At 46.7% G+C, this 22706-nt stretch overlaps 2 protein-coding genes across 2 annotated transcripts in view; one reads left to right on the top strand and one right to left on the bottom strand.

Annotated features, from left to right (window-relative positions):
• The window catches only part of atp8b3 (ATPase phospholipid transporting 8B3), a 36004-nt gene extending 33037 nt beyond the window's left edge, over positions 1-2967 (top strand). Inside the window, exons 27-28 of the mRNA XM_056276878.1 lie at positions 2481-2614; positions 2742-2967. Of these exons, the coding sequence (XP_056132853.1) occupies positions 2481-2614; positions 2742-2967 (360 nt within the window). The remainder of the gene's footprint in view (positions 1-2480; positions 2615-2741) is intronic.
• An 854-nt stretch (positions 2968-3821) lies between these two features.
• On the bottom strand, positions 3822-22385 carry onecut3a (one cut homeobox 3a). Its single transcript, XM_056277685.1, has 2 exons — positions 21344-22385; positions 3822-4114 (listed from the first exon to the last, which is right to left on the bottom strand). Exons 1-2 carry the CDS (start codon positions 22383-22385, stop codon positions 3822-3824), a joined length of 1335 nt encoding a protein of 444 aa, XP_056133660.1.
• Between the last annotated feature and the right edge of the window lie 321 nt (positions 22386-22706).

Below are 22706 nucleotides of genomic sequence, written 5' to 3'. Positions count from 1 at the left end.
AGAAAATGCTGACACAGCCCCCCCCCACTCTGTCCCTCTCTTCACCCCCCCCCACACACACACTCTGTCCATCAAATTATGGGTGTATTGTCTATATGTGTTTGTGTATGGGTGTGCGTGTAGATTGGATGTGTTCGTGGATGTGCATGTATGTATGTGTGTCCAGTGCAGTCCCACCCGTGGTTGAAGGGAAAAGGCACTCAACTCTATCTGCAAGGCAGCCACCTCCTCCTGTGTGGCTCAATGCAGTCTGACTGCTCTGCAAGTACTTATGTGTATGTATGTATGTATGTATGTATGTATGTATGTATGTATGTATGTATGCATGTATGCATGTTTGTATGCATGTTTGTATGCATGTTTGTATGTATGCATGTTTGCTTGTATGTATGTATGTATGTATGCTTGTATGTATGTATGCATGTGTATGTATATATGCATGCATGTATATATATGTGTGTGTGTGTGTATGCTTGTATGTATGTATGTATGCATGTATGTATGTATATGAGCGTGTACTCGTGTTTGTGTTTATGGGTGTGGGTTGAATGTAGCTAGCGTGTCTGTGTTTAACAGTATGGGGCAGAGAGAGGGGGATTGTTTTTGGTACGTGTGTCCCCCTAGGCAGCTTGGGACTGGTAGGCTGGAGTATCTTTGGTATTAGTGGCGGTTTCACAAACCACTCAGCTTAGTGAGGTAGCCACATTGGTTCTCACTACAAACAAATGTCATTTTGTCAGCCTAATACCTAGAGCTGAATCTAGCTATTTGCCAATGCTTGCTGAACTGTATACCACAAATCTATTTTAAATTATCATCCTTTGGTGACTTTAACTCACTGCTTACAGCAAAGTGAAGTTATTTAGTACCCCCCCTCCCCCCGCTCTCCATCAACTTCTCTACAATGACCATCTCTTATCTAATCTGCACAGCTAATCTGACTACATTGTTGGAAATGCTACAGTTGCATTTTAATACCACACAGATAGCTATTGAGTCTCGAGACCCCCCCCCCATCCCACCCTCCCACAATGCACACTGAATCAGCAAGGACATTTTGGAGGTCATGTTTTGTCCCCTTACTATCAGCCCCATTCTTGGGGCTCAGCTTAAAGGGGCTGATAGTACCACAGTTCTGACATGAAATGCCAAAAGAGAACGCGTCCATCTTTTCTTCTTCTCTTTGACAGCTCCCTGTTTTTTGTTTTTTTTTCTTTCTCAAGGGAAAAGTCTCCTCGAAGTCAATATTCACACAGAATGCAAAAAAAAAGAGAGAGAGAGAAAAAAAAATCATCCTCGTTGGCCTCAGTCCCTGCGTCCCATTTTGTCTTCCTTTTAAAAAGTCCTTCCTTTTTCTTTTCCTTTTTTTTTTTTTTTTGATTTATCAACAAGGTGCCTTACTTTTGCACAACAGAGCACAATAGTAACAAGAAATAGAAACTTGTGTCTATGGTACTAATTAAATACCCGCATCAATATTATAGAGGAAGAGAGAGAGAGAAAGAGAGAGAGAGAGGAGGGGGCAATGGGGTTGGAGGGATAGAGGAGGTAGAGAACCAAAGATAGAAATGGAGAGAGAGAGAGTTTCTGTTTTCAGAATGTGTCCAGTTGTGTGTCGGTGACGTGTTTTCTCTGCAACACATACTTGTGGTATATTTGTCGTTTGAGGTTTGGTAGTGTATGCCTTCAGATCTGGTTCGTTTTTTCTTTTCGTTTTACTACAAAAGTATATTCTGATTCAGTTAAAAGCTGATTGTTGGTTGCTGTGGCACACCATCGTCAGTATAGGAGTGGGGCTCACTGTAGCTGTGTGTGAACGTAGTACCATGTTCTCTGATTAGCATTAAGGCAGTAAGCATTGGCACTAATTCTTGTAGCATTTTGACAGTCAAGTGTTACAGTAAGCTACAGATAGCCCGTGTACAGGGGATATCCAAAGAGAGCTTTGCTTTGAAAACAAATCCGTTGAGAGCTATTTTTGGTAATATGGATGAATAAATGAAATGCTGGAATGACGTATCTCAAATATAGGGTTGTAACGACTGATTTCTCAAAACGTGAAGCCTCCCGAACAGCTCTCTGTAAATCGTGTCAAAACTACATCTCCGCTGCACCTCAGGTGTGTGTGTGTGTGTGTGTGTGTGTGTGTGTGTGTGTGTGTGTGTATTTGCTAACATCCTCAGTGCTTTTCTATTGGCTGTTTCTTTGTCTGTGTGTGCATGTGTATGTGTGTGTGTGTGTGTGTGTGTGTCCTCTGTGTTTTTGCTATTTCTATTCTCTGGATTGCTTAAGGTTAGCTACAGCAATCAAACGGATGGTCTGTCAATCAGGTAACATTTGGGTTTGCCAAATCCCTGCCTTTTAATTCCCAGTGTTCTCAGCGTTTCAGTTTAACCATCCCCCTCCCCCCGGCTTCACCGGTGCTGGTTGGATGAGGAACAACAATAGGATAATGGTTTGCTATTGATCTGTCTTTAAAGAGCTGTGAGGGCCTGAATGTGTTGTGCCATGACTTCTCCTCAGCATCTAGTGGCTCTTCCCTCCCTCGCTCCTCTACTCCGTACCGCTTTGCTAAGCTGGCTACAGGTCTCCGCTATGAACAGCAGGGGGCACTGTCGCTCCGCCAGCACAGAGAGACTGGGGGGGGGGGCATGCTGCTGCTGCTGCTGCTGTGAGGTCTTTGTGTTCCCATCTCTATCGGCTTCCATGTGCTCCTCTTACATTCTGTGTTCCTTATGCAGCTGTAATTCAGTTGGCTGGATGCCCGAGCGTGTTGTTGTCGCTCGGTTCCCAGTTATTGATCAGAGGAAAAGCTCCCAGCAGAACAAAGAGCATGTCCAGACATATCACCCGCCTCTCCCGTCGGTCAGAGAAACACAGACCCCAGGCTCGGGCTCGCTCTCCGAGAGCAACGACGACAATGACAGTCTCCCTGCAGGCCTCCGACATCTGTGCAAAAAAATATAGACCTGGACCGGGCAGACCTGAGTAGCTTTACTGCCAAGTATCTTGAGTCTCACCTTCAGGAGGGGGGGGTCAAGGCCCTGCTCTCTCTGTCTGCATCGATTCATTTTTCAATTCATTAGTTTGCCGTGTGATCGGACCGAGCTGATCTCTGAAATGCCTGGCCATCAGGGAATACCTTTGGCTGAGGAGTGAAGGAGAGAACAGAAGGAGGGGGCGTTTAGAGATGAAGGACTGAAAAAGCCTTGTTGTTTTTTTCTTTTTTTTTTCCTTCTCTTTGCAGGCTGCGTTGTTTTCTTTGTGACGGCCTCGTGTGTGCAGGATGGGGCTTTGATAATAGGGCTATGTGCTGTTCTGTCAGATTTATTGCCATTCTTCTGCCCTTGTTGCTTCCATGTGCCAGCGTAGAGGGATGCGAGAGAGAAGGAAGAGGCAGACGGAAAGAGGAGAGTCGGGAGAGAAGCAGAATCGGTTGCCACTGGTGTGGCCGAAGAAGCTGGCATACGTCTGACAATGTCCAACTCAAACATCATATCTTTGGTGTCTCTTTGCGTGTCAGGGATGTCACAAAAATGTCCAAAAAAAAGGGGGGGGGCAAAATTAGTGATTGTCTGTATGGGGGGTGATGTAGAGTGGATTTCACATTTCACCTTTAGGGGTTTTGTTTGTGAGAGCTGGAGACGATGGTTTTAACTGGTGAAGAGATGATTGCATGGCACAAAATGAATCAGAGGCAGAGGACGCGTTCAGACAGTCAAGGCCAGGTCCAGGGTTGTCGTAGACAGTTTTCACGACCACTTCTCCCTGCCTACCGCGCCGACCTGGGTCCTCAGCCCTCTGAGGGCCCTCTCCTCCACTCAGGCCTTGGAGAAGGTGGTCGCGGATGTGCCCGGCTGCCCGGGGCTGGTGCCGTGGTCGTCATGCCAGCGATCCACGCAGCGGCGGCGCGCGTTCATGAAGAAGTTGCTGACGGTGTTGAGCTCCAGGCCAAGCTGCTGGGAGATGGTGAGCTGCATCTCCTTGGAAGGACGCTTGTTCTCCTTGAAGATTGCGATGAGCGTGCGCCGCTGCAGGTCGGTGAAGACCAAACGCTGTTTCTTTGGTGCCATGTTGCGGTCCTTGTGTTGCTCCTGCTCTTTGCGCTTGCAGGCTTGGATGGGGAGGTGGGTGTGCGAGGGATGGGGACAAGGGTGAGAGGCAAAAAGGGAGAAAGGAGAAAGAGCAAGGTAAATATACATGGCGCTTCTTTTCATTTTCAGACATATAAGCAACGTCGTGGAGTGAGACAAAAAGGAAGTAAATGTGTCATTAGCTGGTACTTAAATACATGGAGACTAGTACTTAAATACATGGAGACTCGTACTTAAATACATGGAGACTAGTACTTAAATACATGGAGACTCGTACTTAAATACATGGAGACTAGTACTTAAATACATGGAGACTCGTACTTAAATACATGGAGACTCGTACTTAAATACATGGAGACTAGTACTTAAATACATGGAGACTAGTACTTAAATACATGGAGACTAGTTTGTACACCAGGAGAGGTTCTACAGCTCTATCTACATTGCCAGGTATTAAAGTTGATTTAAAGCTAATCCATGCTTGCTGCCCAGTGGGAATATTCCTTCCATCCAGCAGAGTGCAGACAGGGAGCCAGCCTGCGGTGGGAGAGGGATGGTATGTGTGTGTGTGTGTGTGGGGGGGGGGGCTGACTGCTGCCTGCTAGCTGGAGACACTGCTGTTTGATTCAATATTAATGCAGTTTGAGTCGCAACAGGGGACTGAGTGACTGTTGCACAAAAGCATTTTGTGTGTGTGTGTGTGTGTGTGTGTGTGTGTGTGTGTGTGTGTGCGTGCGTGCCTGCATGTGTGTCTGGTGGTGGGGGTGGTGGGGGTGAATATGTAGGCGCGTGTGAGTGTGTGCACGTGTATAGATGCATAAAAACAGACAGGGAAAGAGACAGGGGAAGATGCACAGATGGGTAAAGAGCAGGTTGGAGGAAGAGGAATAGATAAAGAGAAAAAAAAGAAAAGTTTGTGTGTGTGAGAGAGAGAGAGAGAGAGAGAGAGAGAGAGAGAGAGAGAGAGAGAGAGAGAGAGAGAGAGAGAGAGGAGGAGGAGGAGAGAAGGAGAGAGGAGGTGAGAACGAGAGCGTGGAGGAGGAGAGAAAGACAGTGTGTGGAGTAAGACAGTGTGTATCATTTGTGTGTGTATAAGAACCAAAGGGAGGGGTTGTGGGGGGGTGAATGAGGGAGTGATATTGACCCACATTGCTGTAGGAATTGGGGGTTTCTCTGTTGGGACTGAGGTCAGAATCTCCCCCCAGCAGGTCTACAGTCGGCTGCTTCAAACATAGCCCACTGGAGCCCACTCTATTGAGCTCCGAGGGGGTATTTATAACCCGCTCCCCTCCAACACAAACACCAGAGAGGTGCGTGCACCGACTTCTATGAGCTGCACAACACATACACACAGAGCGCTTTTCAAAAGAAAACACACCGAGAGCCCTCTTGAGTTGGGGTGGGGTGGTGGTGGTGGGTTGTCGGAGTGGAGGGGGGGTGGGTAGGTGGTATTGTAGCCAGTGAGCAGAGAAATTAATAGTTAATAGAATGCTGTATGGTGTGTAAGTGGGTTGTAACTTGAGGTATTTGTAGGAGTCAGGTAAGGAGTGGAGGAGCAGACGGCTGCAGATAAAAGGGGGGAAATGGTACCCAGAGATGCTGAGGAGACTGTAAGATGTTAGACCCTGCCTCTGGAGCCACACGCTCCCCTGCTAGCTTAGGATCGAATCTTGCTACAACCTGCTATGGGCCCCTCTCAGTGCCACTTCTATGGTGATAAAGAAAACTAAATTGAAGAGAGAGAGAGAGAGAGAGAGAGAGAGAGAGAGAGAGAGAGAGAGAGAGAGATTGCTGCCGTCATCCCTGCAGATTTTGTGACATTTCCTTTTCTCCAGCTGCTGCAACAGTCATTGTCTGTTCTTGTCCTCTGTTTTAGTTTTCACGCTTATCTTTGACTAGTTCTTTCTCACGCTGTGCGTGTGTGTCTCAGTACACATGTGGGCATGGTCTGCGTGAGTTTCATTTGTCCACTTGTATGGATGTGGGGTTTTTGCATGGGCTCCTCAGTGCAGTTGTGTTTATATACATATGTGTTTGTCTGTGCGCTTATTTGTGGGCATGCATGTTGACATTTGTGTTTCTGTGTGTATGTGTATATATATGCATGCATGTGTGTGTGTGTGTGATTCTGATTGTGCTGAAGTGGCTGGAGCCAAGCAGTGGCGCTGTGTGTCTAATTACAGTGGAACAGAGCCCATTGATCAGCCATTGCAGTCCAATCTGTTTACTACAGATGTCTAATCTGTGCACAGGCCCATCCATCATATTCATACTTCACATCAACACTGCAGTCATGTATATCAAACACACACACACACACACACACACATACACTATATATAGTATATAGTGTATTAGGAGCAAAATAATCCAGTCACATAGTAGTAGTAGTAGTGAGTAGTAATAGTGAGTCAAGTAATTAAAAATTCATTATGAGACTGTACAAGCCTGTTTCGTGCCACAAGCAATCATCTCACTGGATTTTATATATATATATATATATATATATATATATATATATATATATATATATATATATACACTACCGTTCAAAAGTTTGGGATCACCCAAACAATTTTGTGTTTTCCATGAAAAGTCACACTTATTCACCACCATATGTTGTGAAATGAATAGAAAATAGAGTCAAGACATTGACAAGGTTAGAAATAATGATTTGTATTTGAAATAAGATTTTTTTTACATCAAACTTTGCTTTCGTCAAAGAATCCTCCATTTGCAGCAATTACAGCATTGCAGACCTTTGGCATTCTAGCTGTTAATTTGTTGAGGTAATCTGGAGAAATTGCACCCCACGCTTCCAGAAGCAGCTCCCACAAGTTGGATTGGTTGGATGGGCACTTCTTTGAGCAGATTGAGTTTCTGGAGCATCACATTTGTGGGGTCAATTAAACGCTCAAAATGGCCAGAAAAAGAGAACTTTCATCTGAAACTCGACAGTCTATTCTTGTTCTTAGAAATGAAGGCTATTCCATGCGAGAAATTGCTAAGAAATTGAAGACTTCCTACACCGGTGTGTACTACTCCCTTCAGAGGACAGCACAAACAGGTTCTAACCAGAGTAGAAAAAGAAGTGGGAGGCCGCGTTGCACAACTGAGCAAGAAGATAAGTACATTAGAGTCTCTAGTTTGAGAAACAGACGCCTCACAGGTCCCCAACTGGCATCTTCATTAAATAGTACCTGTTAGAGCCTGTTTGTGCTGTCCTCTGAAGGGAGTAGTACACACCGGTGTAGGAAATCTTCAATTTCTTAGCAATTTCTCGCATGGAATAGCCTTCATTTCTAAGAACAAGAATAGACTGTCGAGTTTCAGATGAAAGTTCTCTTTTTTTGGCCATTTTGAGCGTTTAATTGACCCCACAAATGTGATGCTCCAGAAACTCAATCTGCTCAAAGAAGTGCCCATCCAACCAATCCAACTTGTGGGAGCTGCTTCTGGAAGCGTGGGGTGCAATTTCTCCAGATTACCTCAACAAATTAACAGCTAGAATGCCAAAGGTCTGCAATGCTGTAATTGCTGCAAATGGAGGATTCTTTGACGAAAGCAAAGTTTGATGTAAAAAAAGTCTTATTTCAAATACAAATCATTATTTCTAACCTTGTCAATGTCTTGACTCTATTTTCTATTCATTTCACAACATATGGTGGTGAATAAGTATGACTTTTCATGGAAAACACAAAATTGTTTGGGTGATCCCAAACTTTTGAACGGTAGTGTATATATATATATATGTGTGTGTGTGTGTGTGTGTGTGTTTGTGATTATGTGCACATATATATATATATATATATAGTGTATGTGTGTGCACACATATATATATAGTGTATGTGTGTGTGGCTGTGTGCGTGTGTGTGTGTGTGTTGCACACATGTATGCACATATCGTGTACACATAAATGCACACACACAAAAAAACCAACCCGGCCCTCACATCGCAGGTCTTTGTGATTAATTCTGGAGACAAAAGCGAAGAGAGTGATGGAGGGTTCTCATTATGATAATCGCAGTGTCTAATGACGATAATAATTCTAAACCTAATTTACAGATCTGATTTCTCATTGTGCAACATCTGAGGATAAAGGTGAAGTTTGCGTTCAGGCGGGGTAATGACGGGCTCATCACCAGGCTTACACGTCGTCCATAGAAATGATCCCCGGTGTGTTCAGCATCGGTGCAGCAGGTATGAGACTATACAGGAAAAGAATGACAAGCCACCAACGGCTTTCATGCTTTGAAATATTTATAATATGCAAAAATACGCTTCGTGAAACGCTTGTTTTTAGTGACTGAATTGTTTACCCCTTTTGGGATTAAATTTTTTTTTGCACAAGCGGCATATCTAATTTTATAGGGGGCACATTTAAAAGCTTGCACACCCTGCATACAAAGCGACACCGAGACATGCTGTGTCAAATTCCCATTTGTGTGTTTTGGTAATATTAATGTACAGTTATGAATAAAATCAAGAAGTCAAATTGTCCCGGCAATACCGAGAATGAAAATTGATATTCCTAAATTGATATTCCTATCTGTATGTGATGGACTGTTCACATTCATCATTACGGCCTCCTGGGGGGGAGGGGGTTTGTTCTTTTGGACTGAGCTTCCTACCATTTGTTAGGTTATGATACTATCTCGGTTTAAAATCTATATTCACGGGCCCACGATCAACCTCCTTGCCTTGCCAGTCAATCTTCTTTTGTTTCCTTTCCCGTAGCCTGCTATTTATTGTTTTCTATCATGAACTGACCTGGGGTTGCCCTCTGCTCTCATTTTCATTAATGCATGTGTGGACATGCAAAACAACCCCCCCCCCCATACACACACACACACATGCGCGCAAACAAAAAAAACAAGTTGTGGACCCATATCTTGACATTTTTGTTCTTTCTTGTTATCATCACTTACTTGTAATCTGTACTAAATGCCCTTTGCTCGGTGTAAACAAGTCTGAATATGTCAAAAGAGCTGTACAAGTCAATTTGACTGGACTCGGATTAGCTCTCAGCTGATTGGGGGCGTTACGTAGAAAACTTGATGAACTGAGTCATTTTGTGAATCTAGAAAATTGTTGTCACAGTGGATATTTTTTAGAGAAATATCAACACGGATCAGGGGCTCCTGGATTATTGGGAACTTTAATGACACCTCTGTTTTCCTATTTCCCAAGTGTGGGGATGGAAAAAAAAGGGGGGGAAGGTTAATGCCGCTTGATTTTCATCTAAACAGAAGAATGGCACCAAAGTGAGACGTCTAAAGGCCGTTGTTATCACGGCTAAGATTAGATCAGACAGGCAGCCTGGAAATAGGTTATGTAAATTTGAAAATTTGACACTTAGCCTATTTTATGTTTGAGCTGTTAACACCAGCCAATCTGTGAACTGTAAATAACACACTCTTGTATGTCAGTGTGCAGACGAAATGAGCTCACAATTGGGCTGGTAGAAGAACACCGTAGCACAAGGGGAGTAATTTTGCTTTGTCGGGACACCTAACCTGTCATGTCAAGCCAAAAATATTAATAATTAAAAAAAAGAAACGTTTCTTCTATTTCAGATTCAGATCATTTCAATCGGCGAATCACGTCCTTTGCGAATCCAACGGAGCTGCTGTGTCGCCATTCGGCCAGTAGGAGTCACTCTCGCTGTGCCCTGGCTACACGGGGCGCCACAGAGCGTTGCCTTTGCTACAGGCGTTGGATTTAGTAATCGATATCGATCGATCGGGGAGGAAGGGGGCCCTGATTACTGAACCAAGCCCGGCGTAGAAAAGAAAAAAAATCGATCATTGCAGCTTTTAGAGCTACAGTAGGCACCATGCACAGAGACGGGCACAGACTCACACAAAGAACAGCAGCCCACGCTGGACAAGTGTTGAAATCCTATTTTGGACTATTTTCCTAGTTCTCATATAGGGCTGAGCTGCTGGCAGGACATCGCTATAGAGTGCTGTGTAATTTCTTAAGTCACCTGTGGTTTCGTTCAAAATGACTCAAGAATTGCCCTACTTTTAGGGAATCCAATAGGCTACACCACTGGGAAGGTTTCAAAAGGCTTGGTTTGCCTTCCTCATCCTCGCCTTGTTTTCCTCGAAGCATTCGAACAATTTCTTCAAATTGTCTTAATTCAAATCGTCTAATATCCATATTAGATAACATATTAGAATGACCTTTGGTCTTTAACCCTAACCCAGATATCTCCAGCAGTGCAGAGGACCGACTAAGACTCCACTAGTGCATGAATTTCAGTCGAGGGTCGACCACAGTTTATACGTGTGTGCATGTGTGTGTGTGTATGCAATTAAATGTTTATATCCAAACGGTGAGCAAAACGTACGCCTTCTCATATGGCATTAATATTCTTTGCATCACAACAAGCAAAGAGAGGTTAAGAGAAAGGCCCAGGGTGTTCAATATCGATCGATAGATTCGTGAATAATTCGTGTGTGAAATTCAGCTCGTCCAATTAATTATGTGCCTTGGAGGGGGGAGTAGGCCTCGAGTGAAGATGCACAAAGGGGGTGGAGACACAAAACAGAAGGAAACGTGATGATCCAGCTTCCCTTCACACCCTCCTATTCAAGTCGTAAGAGTTGGTTTGAAAGGAGCCTAACTGTGTAGACTAGACGTGCCATCATCACCTGCTGCATATCTCACCTAGAAGCTTTCTCTCGCTTTTTTCCCAACTGAGTTTTTATTTAAATTTCAACAATTTATACAACAAAATTCACAGTTTTGCCTGCTGTTTTTTCTTTTTTTTTTCTTAGATGTACCTGTTTGGTTTGCAGACATTTTGGAAAAATGTCCGATTTATGTCACGTAGCTACCACATTGGCGTCTATTGGTCGCATGACGTCTACTTCTCCGTCGCATTAATTACTCGTTTTTTTGCACGGAAGACAGAAGACCGTCCGGAGCATGCGCAGTGACTGATCGTTGCTGCCCTTCAGCTCATAAGAATGTCAATCCCTGCTAACATTGCTAATATCCCGTATTTTGTATAATTCTGTAAGTCTTACTTGTGTTGTGCAGTGATATATGCACCTACTGTGGAAGGGAGGACATCTGTCTTCTGTCAGAGCATACTTTCACATGCATTCAAAATTATCCTTTGTGCCTTCCACCATTTTGGTCGATGCTAGCATTCGTCTTGTTTCCCAGATGCCCCCCCCCCCAAAAAATGGCTTTAAAATTCAATTCACGTCTTCGCGAAGCCATTGTTGTGTTCATTGTGAAGTAGATAAAGGGGGTGCGTGTTACGACGTGTTAAATGGCTGCCAGTAAACAGGTTCGCTGGTTATGCGGTTCGCCGTGTTTTTGAATGGGAAGACTAAAAGGCCACATTCGCGTCGTAGCCTGCGGTGCCCTCCACGTGTCCGTGCTGTGGGCTTTCAAACAGGCCTCAAGCAACTCCGAGACCTGGTGGTGCACTTCCGTTTGTTAAGCCATGTGTGTGCGTGTGTTTTCTCTTTTTGCTCGTTTTCACATTCGCACAGGCTACACTGCACAAGGGCTGACAGTGTGTGCATCGACACGACGACAACTTAAAGGGCTGCTTGTGCAGTTGGTGTTTGCTCCGCTCAAGCTGGAGGGCAGTGCCAAAGCCCTTCGCCACCGGTCCCAACAAGCACACGTCCAGCTCAATACCTCCTCAACGTAATGAGTGAGAGAATTGGTGCTAATATACCGGTAGAGTGACACGATTTGTTTGTCTGCCCGTCCTCTCGACTCGGCTGCGAGGCATTTCTCCACCACCGCGACCACATTCAACGTGAAGGGCACACGGACGCTCAGTCTACCTTAAGTAGTCCACCTTAATTCGTGCGTTGTGCGTTTTCCACCTTTTCTCTCTAGCGTCCATCCGAGCGGCCAAAAAAATTAAAAAAAATAAAAATCCCAATTCGTACTAATTATAAATGCGTAGCATAATCTAAAACGGCCAATTATAAGCCCCACACACGAGTGTTATTTTGCTGGAAAGCCATGGCAGAATGATACCGATGATACTCATCGCAATGTTTTATACGTCCCCGATCTATTACTCGCCGCCCAAAGTGATAAAACCTGAGAGATTGCAGGGCTCGCCAAGAATTCAATAATCAATAAAGATTGTGATCATTACACTCCTTATGAGTTTCTAGATAATGAAAGGCATTTAAGAACATGATTGAGAGAACCGCGCGACTGAATTTTAATCACCGTTATTTTGGCGAAATAGTGGCCTATATATATATATATATATATATATATATGTGTGTGTGTGTGTGTGTATATATATGTTAGTCCGTATTTCTCAGCGGAAGTGGGCTGCACGGTAGTAGCATGACACTTTGTTGCCCATGTGATTATCATTGATTTCATACGTAATTGCCGCGGCCAGCTGCGTGTGATCATGATGCTGTGATCTGTACGGCGATTTAAACACCAGGTGAGCGGAGCTCTGGTTTACCTTCCGAGCGCATGCGCTGTAGCAACCAGGCAGGACCAACCCAGGTGGTCGCAAACGATTTACTAGGAAAACTTTCGTTGTGTAAAAATGATGTGCCAGCGGAACCATCTCCAGCTGGGTCATTGTTCCTACTCGAAATTCATGCCAGTGAAGAACAGGTAGGTTCCGCGCGGGGATGGGGGGGGGTCTCCTTCAAATTAAAGGTCTCGAACAAACGTCTGGCCCTGTCGGCGGTTATAGGTTAGTCCTCTAAAATGTAGGCCTAAGAAAATTCATGTCACAACGGGGTGAATGGACAAAAGCATAAATGGAATAACTGGTTTCAAAGCAAACAGCAAACCTTATAACTTGGCAAATAAATCGGAGCGTGTGAAAGCTGCCTCGGTGGCGTGCTGCTGTGCGCGCGCACGCGCGTGTTGCATGTGTGCGCGTGTGTTTTGTCTGACGGAGATTTGGGGTGGGCGGGCAGAGGCTGGTAGGGGTATGAGGGGAATCGATAGATAACTGTATGGAGGCCTTGCCAGCCGGCCTGCAGTCCTGCGATCGATGCCGAGTGGGCCTGATGTGAAATGGGGGGTGCGGCGCGGCTCTCTCGCTCTCTCTCTCTCTCTCTCTCTCTCTCTCTCTCTCTCTCTCTCTCTCTCTCTCTCTCTCTCTCTCTCTCTCCTCCCGCAAAGGCCAAGCTGCTGCAAACGAGAAACAAGTCTCAGGGTCCGCCATGGGACCCCCACCGTTAGGCCTACCTCACTTACCTCAGCACTGGCAGAGAAACGCGGGGCGCCAAGCGCGCGCTCATACGTCTACGTTGCTAGGCTATAGTGACGTGTACGAAGAGAGGCGCGGCCGTCTGAAAGATGCGTTGGTAGGCTGTATAGGGGGACTGTCTTACTGCCTCGTCTGGGTCACACCGGAACATGTTTTGGGTCGTTTTTAAGTTTCAGTTCTTCCAATATTAGAGCGGGGTTCCTAGAGGTAATATATTCGCTGCGACGTGTCGCAGCTGGACCACATCACTTTCAATAGAGGTGGACAGTCATGTAAGGTGCAGGAGCTGTACAGTTAAAGTATTTTCGGTTGATAATTGCGGGTGATATTTAAGATGAGCATCATCCTCATCGCAGTGACCTACACGACAATCATGTTGCCTGTCTTCCTTGTAATAAACATTTTAAACGTTTATCAGTAATTATTTCCCCAATTGTCTCAACGGTCCATGTTGGTTTTACTGATAATATGATGTAGTGATAAACAGTGGGAATAATAATAATTATAATATAATGAACTGTATCCTCGTGAGGTGTGTGACACTAATAGTATAAGGGATATAAGGAAAGGTTGAAACAGCTGGGGGGGGACTTGATAAATCAATATATCAGCAAGCACTCTTATAACGGCAACGACGCAAAATACTTTTATTTCCTACGATAGTTTATATTTGTTTTCTTTGGGTGTCGCAAAAAGAAATCTCGTTCAATATTCAAGTAACACACACACACATTCGCGCGAGAGCACGTGCACACGGCATATTGCGTGTAAATTAAAATCTCCAAAATGTCCCTCTGTTAAAGTAAAAACAACAACAACAACACATAAATAATAATGGTGACGGTGTTGTAACAAAGCCAGAACGCACAATAGTGTATATTTTGGGCCATCCTTAAGACTCCTCGCTCTGTGTAATTTACATAAGGTATCCTATGTATGCAGACGACTATTGATCAATTCATCAACTGATTTCACGGCCGTTTTGTTCTTTTGTTGACCTGTGTGGGCTTTAGTTTCGCGTTACAGCCGTGGCTATATCTAGTGTGTGTGTGTGTGTGTGTGTGTGTGTGTGTGTGTGTGTGTGAGAGAGAGAGAGAGCGCGAGTGACTGCGTGCGCACGCGTGTCCGCGCGCCTGTGTGGTTGTTTGTATTTGCGTTTGGCGGTTTTGCTGTGATCGACCATAAGGAATAGCAAACCTAATATCACACAATCTTCAAAATGGCCAGGCAAGATAGTCACAATTTACCAATTAAAAATACAAGATTTCATACCAAAAAAACCAAATGTCCTATATAGGCTACGGTTGACTGATTGCGGTTTTTTTCCCTGCCAAAAAAACAATAATAATGTGGTTTATTTCCTTACGTAGCCGACCCGGAAATGGATAAGCGATCATTCTGAATATTGGCCTACGCGTGATGCCCGAGTCTCGTTAAATTGAAGTGAACAAGGCAAAGTGTAATTAAGTAAAGGATTGGTTTTTTTTAGGGAGGAGTTCCTCATCGGATGCGAGGGTCTAAGGACAGGACGTTGTGTTGCTGTAAAGCCCCCTGGGGCAAATTTGTAAATTTGTGATAATGGGCTACACAACTAAAATTGACCGGACTTGACTTAAAGTATTGTTCGATATCTATTTTGGAGTCCTGTACACCGAGTAGCGTATGTGTCCCTTAACTTGTGCGGCCAGCGTCCTTGTCGCGTGTTCTCTGAACGCGTGCATTAGACCAGCCATTATCGGGTATTTAATAAGCGATGGCCTGTCAGGGGGCGACAGATAGGCGACTAATGCGGCGGAGGGACAACTTGTGTTTTAGTGCCGGCGGCTGCAGACGTGTAACTATAATATAGTTTATAGGACGCCGTGTGCAGGATGCGAGCCCGCATGACATTACATGATAGCGGGGTTCATCGGAAGGCCTGGCCTACAAACAAGCCTACACACTGACGTGCTCAGGTCAACATTATTGACCAAGACTGCTCTTTGGAACCGTGGCTTACTTGAAATCTTGCTTAAAAAAAAAAAAAAAAGTGGTCTAGCCGTTATCTGTCCACGTGGGCCTCGCAGCGCTCTTCCCACACGTTACGACCGTCCGATTCCACATTTGGAGGATGAATAATCAGATTTAATGATGACACTACCCTGCGTGGTTCACATAAAAGCCCCTCCGTTGGTGTTGTGTGTGTGTGTTTTGTGAATAGGTGATGCAAAGAGCGCCTCTTAACCCTTCGCTGCTAGCCGCGTGCATCCAGTCGAGTCTGCGAGCAATTTGATTTAAAGGTCATTCTCTCCTATCGATCCGATTTGGCGAGGGGGCGACGGAGCAGCCGGGGAATTGATCATCTGAAATAGAATGGACGGTATTCTGGCCTGTACAGAGCCATGCTGTTCAGACCGCTGCTGCATCTATAATTGAGAAGCATGCGTGGGCTTTATTCCAAGAAGACCAAGGGAGGATGATCAAGGAGGCGGCGTGGTGGCGTCAGCCGTCGGGTTTTTAACGCTTTGTGGACAAATTGGAGTCTAATTTCAATATAGCGATCACATCCTTCCGAATATCGTCGTTTTCATGGTCTGCACGAAACAGTGGCGGAGGGAAAACCAGACTACTGAGTGACAGGGGGTCGTATTACATTTAATGTAATTTCATAGCCCCTGTAGGCCCACAGGTGACTCAAGGCTTTCAAATGTGGAAGTCTGTATTTGATCTTGTGGCCTTGGCTGACATGCAACAAGGTAGTGTATGAGCATCGTCATTCAGTTTTGTGATATGAGGGGGTGAGCTGTTAATAGGAGAAATGGTGTTGCTCAGTGAAGCGGAAGGGGGGACGGTTGTGGAGTGTGTGTGTCTGTGTGTGTGTGTGGGGGGGGTGGTATGGCTCCATGGCGCAGCTCCAGAGACGGAGAAAGGAGAGGCCAGGGAATGGAAATCGATACAGATTCAGGGGCTCGCCAGATCGGCCTTAACAATGTGTATGGCTCATACGCACTCTATATCCCGATCACATACACCCGGAAGAGAGGGAACACGGAGGGGACATGCATGGCTGTGCTGCTGCGGCTGCTGCTGCGATTTCAGTAGCCTACTGAAACACACCAAACAAGATGTTCGCGCACAGTAGCCCAAATGGAGGCTATAAGCCATCGGAGACAGGCTGTTTGCTCACCTACCATATAGGCTGACTTTCTTAAGCAGCAGCGAGGACCATACGGCTCCGGAGAAGACGTGTGTGTGTGTGTGTGTGTCCGTGTCTCGACATGTACAGCGTGAGGGTTTGCTGTGCTCGTGCTTAACGAACAGACTCTGAAACCGCAGCTGCACCGCTCGCACTCCCTTGTCATCCCCTCGGACATCAATTATTAAAGTACAGATCGATCATTTCGCGGGCTAACATCAAGCCACCATCTTCGCGGGAAAAGAAAAAAAGCCTGTTTCAAGATGATCCCACATCAATCAAATCTTAACACCCTGTCCAATTAAACCCATTATCCTGGCTTAACTGGCCAAACAACACAACTCGTGACTTTTGTTTCTCTTGTTTTGTTTGTTTTGTTTAGGTTTTATTTGGGGGGGGGGTTGTGTGCAGGCTAACATAACCATCAACCGCCTTTCGTATCGTGAAATCCCAAAAAGATCAAGCTGTAACGTGAATGCAGAGCTCACATGTAGGGTAGCAGGAAACAGCCCGCAGGAGGCTATACTTATATAGTGTGGGTGGACGTGGTGAACGAAATGCTGTTGTTTTTGGGGGGCAAAAACGAATCCGGGTCCGTACTGTCACAGTTCCAGCGAACACGTTGAGCCGTCATCGTGACGTCATCTCATAGGATGGCGTATGAATACAGCACGGGTCGCTGTCAAACCAGAGACAGCCGCCGCGTGGACAGCAGTTCAGAACTCTGGACAGCACCTGACACTGATGGCCGCCCCGATACGCGAGGCGAAGGAGGAAAATGGAAAATGCGTTGTTGTTGTTGTTGTTGTTTGGCGAGGCCAGTACTAGAGATATATATGTTTGGCTGAAAAACGGGAATAGATGACGTATGTGCGGAGGAGACGGGACGGAAAACGCGGAACTTGGCGGAGCTGTTCCGGGGGGGGGGATCTGACGTAAAAACGGAACTGAGGCCTCCCACCCTCCTCGTGTTCATGGTCTTTAGTTTCCCTGGGTCTTGTTGGTCTGACCTACACATCCTGGCACGTGCTCCAGCCATTCAAATGGAAATGAACCAGCTGCTCTTTTGCTCGGCTGCGAGGGTCTCGGCATGCCGGAATACGCAGTCCTCCACGTCGCTACAACGAGAGAAATCTATAATCTATTTACCACAAATAGGCTATTAAATGTCTACATGGCTGGATGGGGGGCAGCATTACGTAACACTAATTGCAACACATATTTCATCATACACAGATGGCGTGGTGGGTGTGTGTGTGTGTGTGTGTGTGTGTGTGTGTGTGTGTACCCTCGTGCCCCCCCTCACCCCACCGCGCTTGCTAGGGAGGGGGGACGCTGGAGGGGCACGAGGGTATATACACACACACACCCTCGTGCCCCCCATATATATATAGATATAGATATATATATATATATAGATAGATATATAATGTGTGTGTGTACCCTCGTGCCCCCCCTCCCGCGCGCTTGCTCGGGAGGAGGGGCGCTGGGAGAGAGTGCTGAGGCGGGATAATTGATAGATGCACTGGCTATCCTTATCGATCACGGCTTTATTGACCCGACCGAATACATTGAGATGGAGTGTTGAATTCAACACAGATGCGAAGACGAATTGTTTTCATCGTTAATGCGATCTTTAAAATGCCTCCCACACCCGGCTTTGACACGTCTTTCTTAAAATATCTCGTTTCCTAAAAAAAAAGAAAAAAAAAGTCAAGCTTAAGGGGATGTTGTCTATTCACTTATTATTTGATTTTGGTAGATGGCGCGGTTTATTCATTGGGCCGGTCTTATAGGTCATATAATCCATATTTGCCCTTTTACTTGCACCTCGAGGGAGGGCGCGCCATACGGGCCTTTGTAAGCGTCGCCCTGGTTTTATTGGTGGACGTGGCGCGTGAAGGGCACAGGCAGCCAAGGGCCGAGTGACTCTGCAGCCGCACACCTATCTGTTTTTCGTTGCAGGGCCGGATTGTCATGTGAGTGTGCAGACACTGGCATTTTCACATTAGCTAAGCAGGGCGGGCGCATTGATTTGTGTGACTGTGATGAATTTGGAATAGTAATTTGAATTTATTGATTGATGTGGCCGAGCGAGTATCGCCCAGCCTCCCTTTCAGCATCACAAACCCCTCGACTCCCACTCCCGGCCCACATGTGCACCGCGGATAATGGCGATTTTAAATGCAATAAGTAAAATGTAGCTCGAGCCCATTTACATACAAGTCGTTTTTCATGTTTGCTAAGCTGCGTATTGCGCGGGGGCAGCTAGTGACAGCAGGTTACTCGAAATACCCAGCAACGCCTTCGCCCGAGACCCACTGTTAATCAAAGGGAAATGGGGGGGGGGCTGCTGTGTACAAGCTCTGCTAAACAGTTGGTGGAATGCTGTTAAACGAGGGGCTAATAAGAAACTTATCATTACTGATCACATTAACTCGTGACGCCCCATTTTGTATCTCACAAGAAGACCTGGAATATTATGGTAAGATACACTGGTAAGCCACCTTCACCTTATGCACCGACACACGTGTGTTCTCTCTCTCTCTCTCTCTTGCTACCCCTCCCTCTCGGGCTCTCTGTCTCTCTCTCTCTGGCTCTGTCTGTCTCTGTCTCTCTCTCCCTCTCTCTCTCTCTCTCTCTCTCTCTCTCTCTCACACACACACACACACACACACAGCACAGCTCTCTCACACACAGCACATCTCTCTCACACACTCTCTCTCCCTCTCTCTCTCTTTGTCTCTCTGTCTCTCTCTCTCTCACACACACACACAGCACAGCACAGCTCTTTCACACACAACACATCTCTCTCTCTCTCCCCCTCTCTCTCCCTCTCTCTTTGTCTCTCTCTCTCTCTCTGTCTGTCTCTGTCTCTCTCTCTCTCACACACACATACACAGCACAGCTCTCTCTCACACACAGCACATCTCTCTCACACACACTCTCTCTCCCTCTCTCTCTCTCTCTCTCTCTTTGTCTCTCTCTGTCTCTCTCTGTCTCTCTCTCTCTCACACACACACACACACAGCACAGCTCTCTCTCACACACAGCACATCTCTCTCTCTCTCTCTCTTTGTCTCTCTGTCTCTGTATCTCTCTCTGTCTCTCTCGCCCCCCCCCACCCCTCTCTCTCACACACACATACACACACACACACACACACACACACACACACACACACACACACACACACACACACAGTCTCTGCATGTCCAGTGCATTGCATGCATGGCTGTGCCACTATGGTGGCACGATTCAGTTGGACTGCAGAAGGGGTTTTATCCTCGTGTGGGGTGTGGAAGATATAAAACCCCCCCTGCCCAATTAGCTTTAACACTTTAACGGCAGTGGCACTTAAGGCCCAATCGTGGAGTGTTTAAATCTTTATTTACCAGAACCCCACTAAATGCGCAGAGGAACAATTTACATGCCATTAAGTGCTTTTCAATAGGGCATTGACTGGAACTAAAATATGCCACTATATCTGCTTAATTGAACTGTCTGCTGAAATACGACACACGAGCGCTGATTGACGTTCGGGGGCGCATGTCTAAACGGAGCCTTTACACAAATATCAATGAGAGGAGGCTTTTCACTCCAGTCCATGTTTTAACCTTATCGCCATGTCTCCGATTGCCATTTTAATCACGTTCTGGGTGTTGGAAGGCTTAAAGGGAAGAACTAATAAAATAGATAGATAAATAAATAAATAATCTTCTTGTCGTTGACTCTCTGCAGGAAGTTCAAATCACGGCTGAACAACACTTACGCATGCAACATTCAAAGAAAGCTCTATGGATGGTTTGCCAGGACGTTATTTGACGCCAGAGGTTTTTTGGGGTATATTTCGATAGGACTGGCGGGGTATCTTCTTGATACCCCTCATTCAAGGGTAGGTTATTTCGCAGTCAGCCGATCCGCTTGTTGTGAACACAACCCCACGGTTAGACTTGACAGGCAGGCCTCTTCAATCAACTTCGGAGAGGTGCACTTGTAATATAAATGACGCGCACCGCAGGCCAGGGAAAGAAGCATCTGTTTGTTTCGCTGCCCCCCCCCCCCCCCAGATCCAAGTCGCTCATTTATCAGTGCGCTACTTTGGAAAGGGACGCTGGGACCTGGGGTATTGATCCGTGGGAGGTCACGCTCTCCTGACTCGGTGGCGAGGCCCTCGCGGGCTCACACGAGCCTTGTTTGCACCTCGGCTATTTGACAGCGGGAAAGCAGCAAAGTACCAACTCTGTTTGGGTCCAAAGGGAAATGGGATTTCGTTTTTTTTTTTTTTGGCGTTCATTGATTTCGCGATGTAAAGGACAGACTGAGAGTTGTCTTAAAGGCCAATCATATAGTCCGGTGCTTTAGTTCAAGTAATAGCTGCAAGATGCAATCAGTTGGATATGGAGCTCGCTTTGATTTCCTTTGTTTGTACCCCCCCCCTTTCCCTCTCTGTGCATGTGTATTTTGGTGTGTGCAAGCAACCCACGTGTTAACGAGACCGCGAGACCTCGGGTAAAATACGTTTGTATGTATTTTTTGTGCACAAGAAAAACAACGGATGCGCTAGAATTTCTCTGCAAGATTTCCGAGGCAGACTTTTGCCTTTTGGTTCATCTGAACAAACATGTGTTCAAACGGCCCCGTCGCGGACTGTGACATCAGTCAAAATATAGATTTCCTCAAACATACAACACCCCAACAGTCGTGATGAAGTTTTACTCGATGCCATCGACTAATAACTTGTAGTAATGTCTGTTTGAGCGCTTATTGACAGTCTCGCCACATTGACTTCTAATTGATCCCGCCACATTAGTCAGATTTCGGAGCTGCCTCCTCACTCACCTGCCAGCCTGAGCGCGGACATCCGCTGAAACTCGGGCTCCTGCAGCCACTTCCACATCCTCCGGAACGTTTCCCGGCCGGACTTGAGTTTACTCCACGGTTTAGGGTTCCGTAGCAGGTCGGACAGAGTTCCCTGGGAGCGACACAAGATCCTTTGGGCGAAGATGGCCTGCGGGATGCTGTAGCGCTTGAGCTCCGCCGTTATTCGCTGTGCCACCTCCTTGGTGTTTATCTCCTCCACCTGCCCTGACCCAGCTCCCTGTCCTCCTCCTCCCACCGTCTGTCTGTCTCGATCTGACAGCATTGAACCGTTGGCCTGAGAGTGCGGATGGCTGTGATGGTGTATGCCGTTCAACGATGTCATCAGCCCCGTCCCGTGGCCCCCGAGACCCCGGGCCAGATGCTCCTCGCTCCGGGACAGCATGGCTGCGTGGGACTCGAAGCCCCCTGACGAGAGCATCTTGTCGTTGGAAAGGTGAGCTCCGGGGCCGTATGCGCCGAGAGTCTGCTGGGAGTTGTGCAAAGACCCGAGTCCGTTTGACAGAGGGGACAAGGGCTGGCCCATGCCGGACATATCTTTCGGGTAGTGGCCATAGAGGTTACTCATGGAAGCGAGGCTTCTGTCGTCCCTCATCAGGGTGAAGCTGCCGCTGACGTTCCCTGCTGCGAGTCGCTGATGCGCCGGATGGTGGTGGGCGTGTGGGTGGGGGTGATGGTGGAATTTCTCCGACACGGTGGATATGGGAGGCAGGTGCTGCAGCGGCGTCAGCGTGGTGTAGGTGCTGCTCAGGCTCATGCCGGAGTCGCACGACATGGTCATCGCAGGATGCAAGGGTGCAGACAGAGCGTGGTCCGTGCGGTAGTCCCCTGCCCCTTCCAGTATCGAGGCCATGCTGGACACCATGGCCGAGCGTCCGTGCGACACCAAGTTCCGATGCGACGCCGAGGACTGCCGCGCGTGCGGGGAGTTCATTAAGTCACTCGTTTGATGGGCGTGAGACACACCGTGCAGGTTTCCAATGTTTTCCATCGTGAGCTCCATCGCTGGAAGAATCTGTATTTCCACCCCTCTCGCCACTCTCTCTCTCGCTCGCTCGCTCGCTCGTGTCTTTCTCTCCCTCTCTCTCTCTCTCGCTCCGTCTTACACTCCTTTCCAATAAAATCTGAACGGTTTCAAAGCCGGGCCATTGATTGTAGTTGCCTCTGCGCAGTCAATCCAGCATGGTTTTAAAGATCGGATCCCAGACGCCACAGAACCGTGCCACACAGACCCCCCAACGTACGGTGGTGTCTGCGCCTGTCCGTATGTGATTCGCTGTAGCGCCCCTACTACTACTACTACCGGGCGCGAACGCTCCGCTCG

Source organism: Lampris incognitus, chromosome 3 (assembly GCF_029633865.1).
Source record: "Lampris incognitus isolate fLamInc1 chromosome 3, fLamInc1.hap2, whole genome shotgun sequence".
NCBI lineage: Eukaryota > Metazoa > Chordata > Actinopteri > Lampriformes > Lampridae > Lampris > Lampris incognitus.
This window is presented reverse-complemented; position numbering and strand designations above follow the sequence as displayed.

Excerpts from the sequence above, each read along its gene's own strand:
- onecut3a (XM_056277685.1), bottom strand. The coding sequence starts at position 22,385 with ATGGAGCTCACGATGGAAAACATTGGAAACCTGCACGGTGTGTCTCAC. Across the intron at positions 4,115-21,343 it reads GTCCGCGCTCAGGCTGGCAG|CCTGCAAGCGCAAAGAGCAG; the intron begins GTGAGTGAGGAG and ends TCCCCATCCAAG.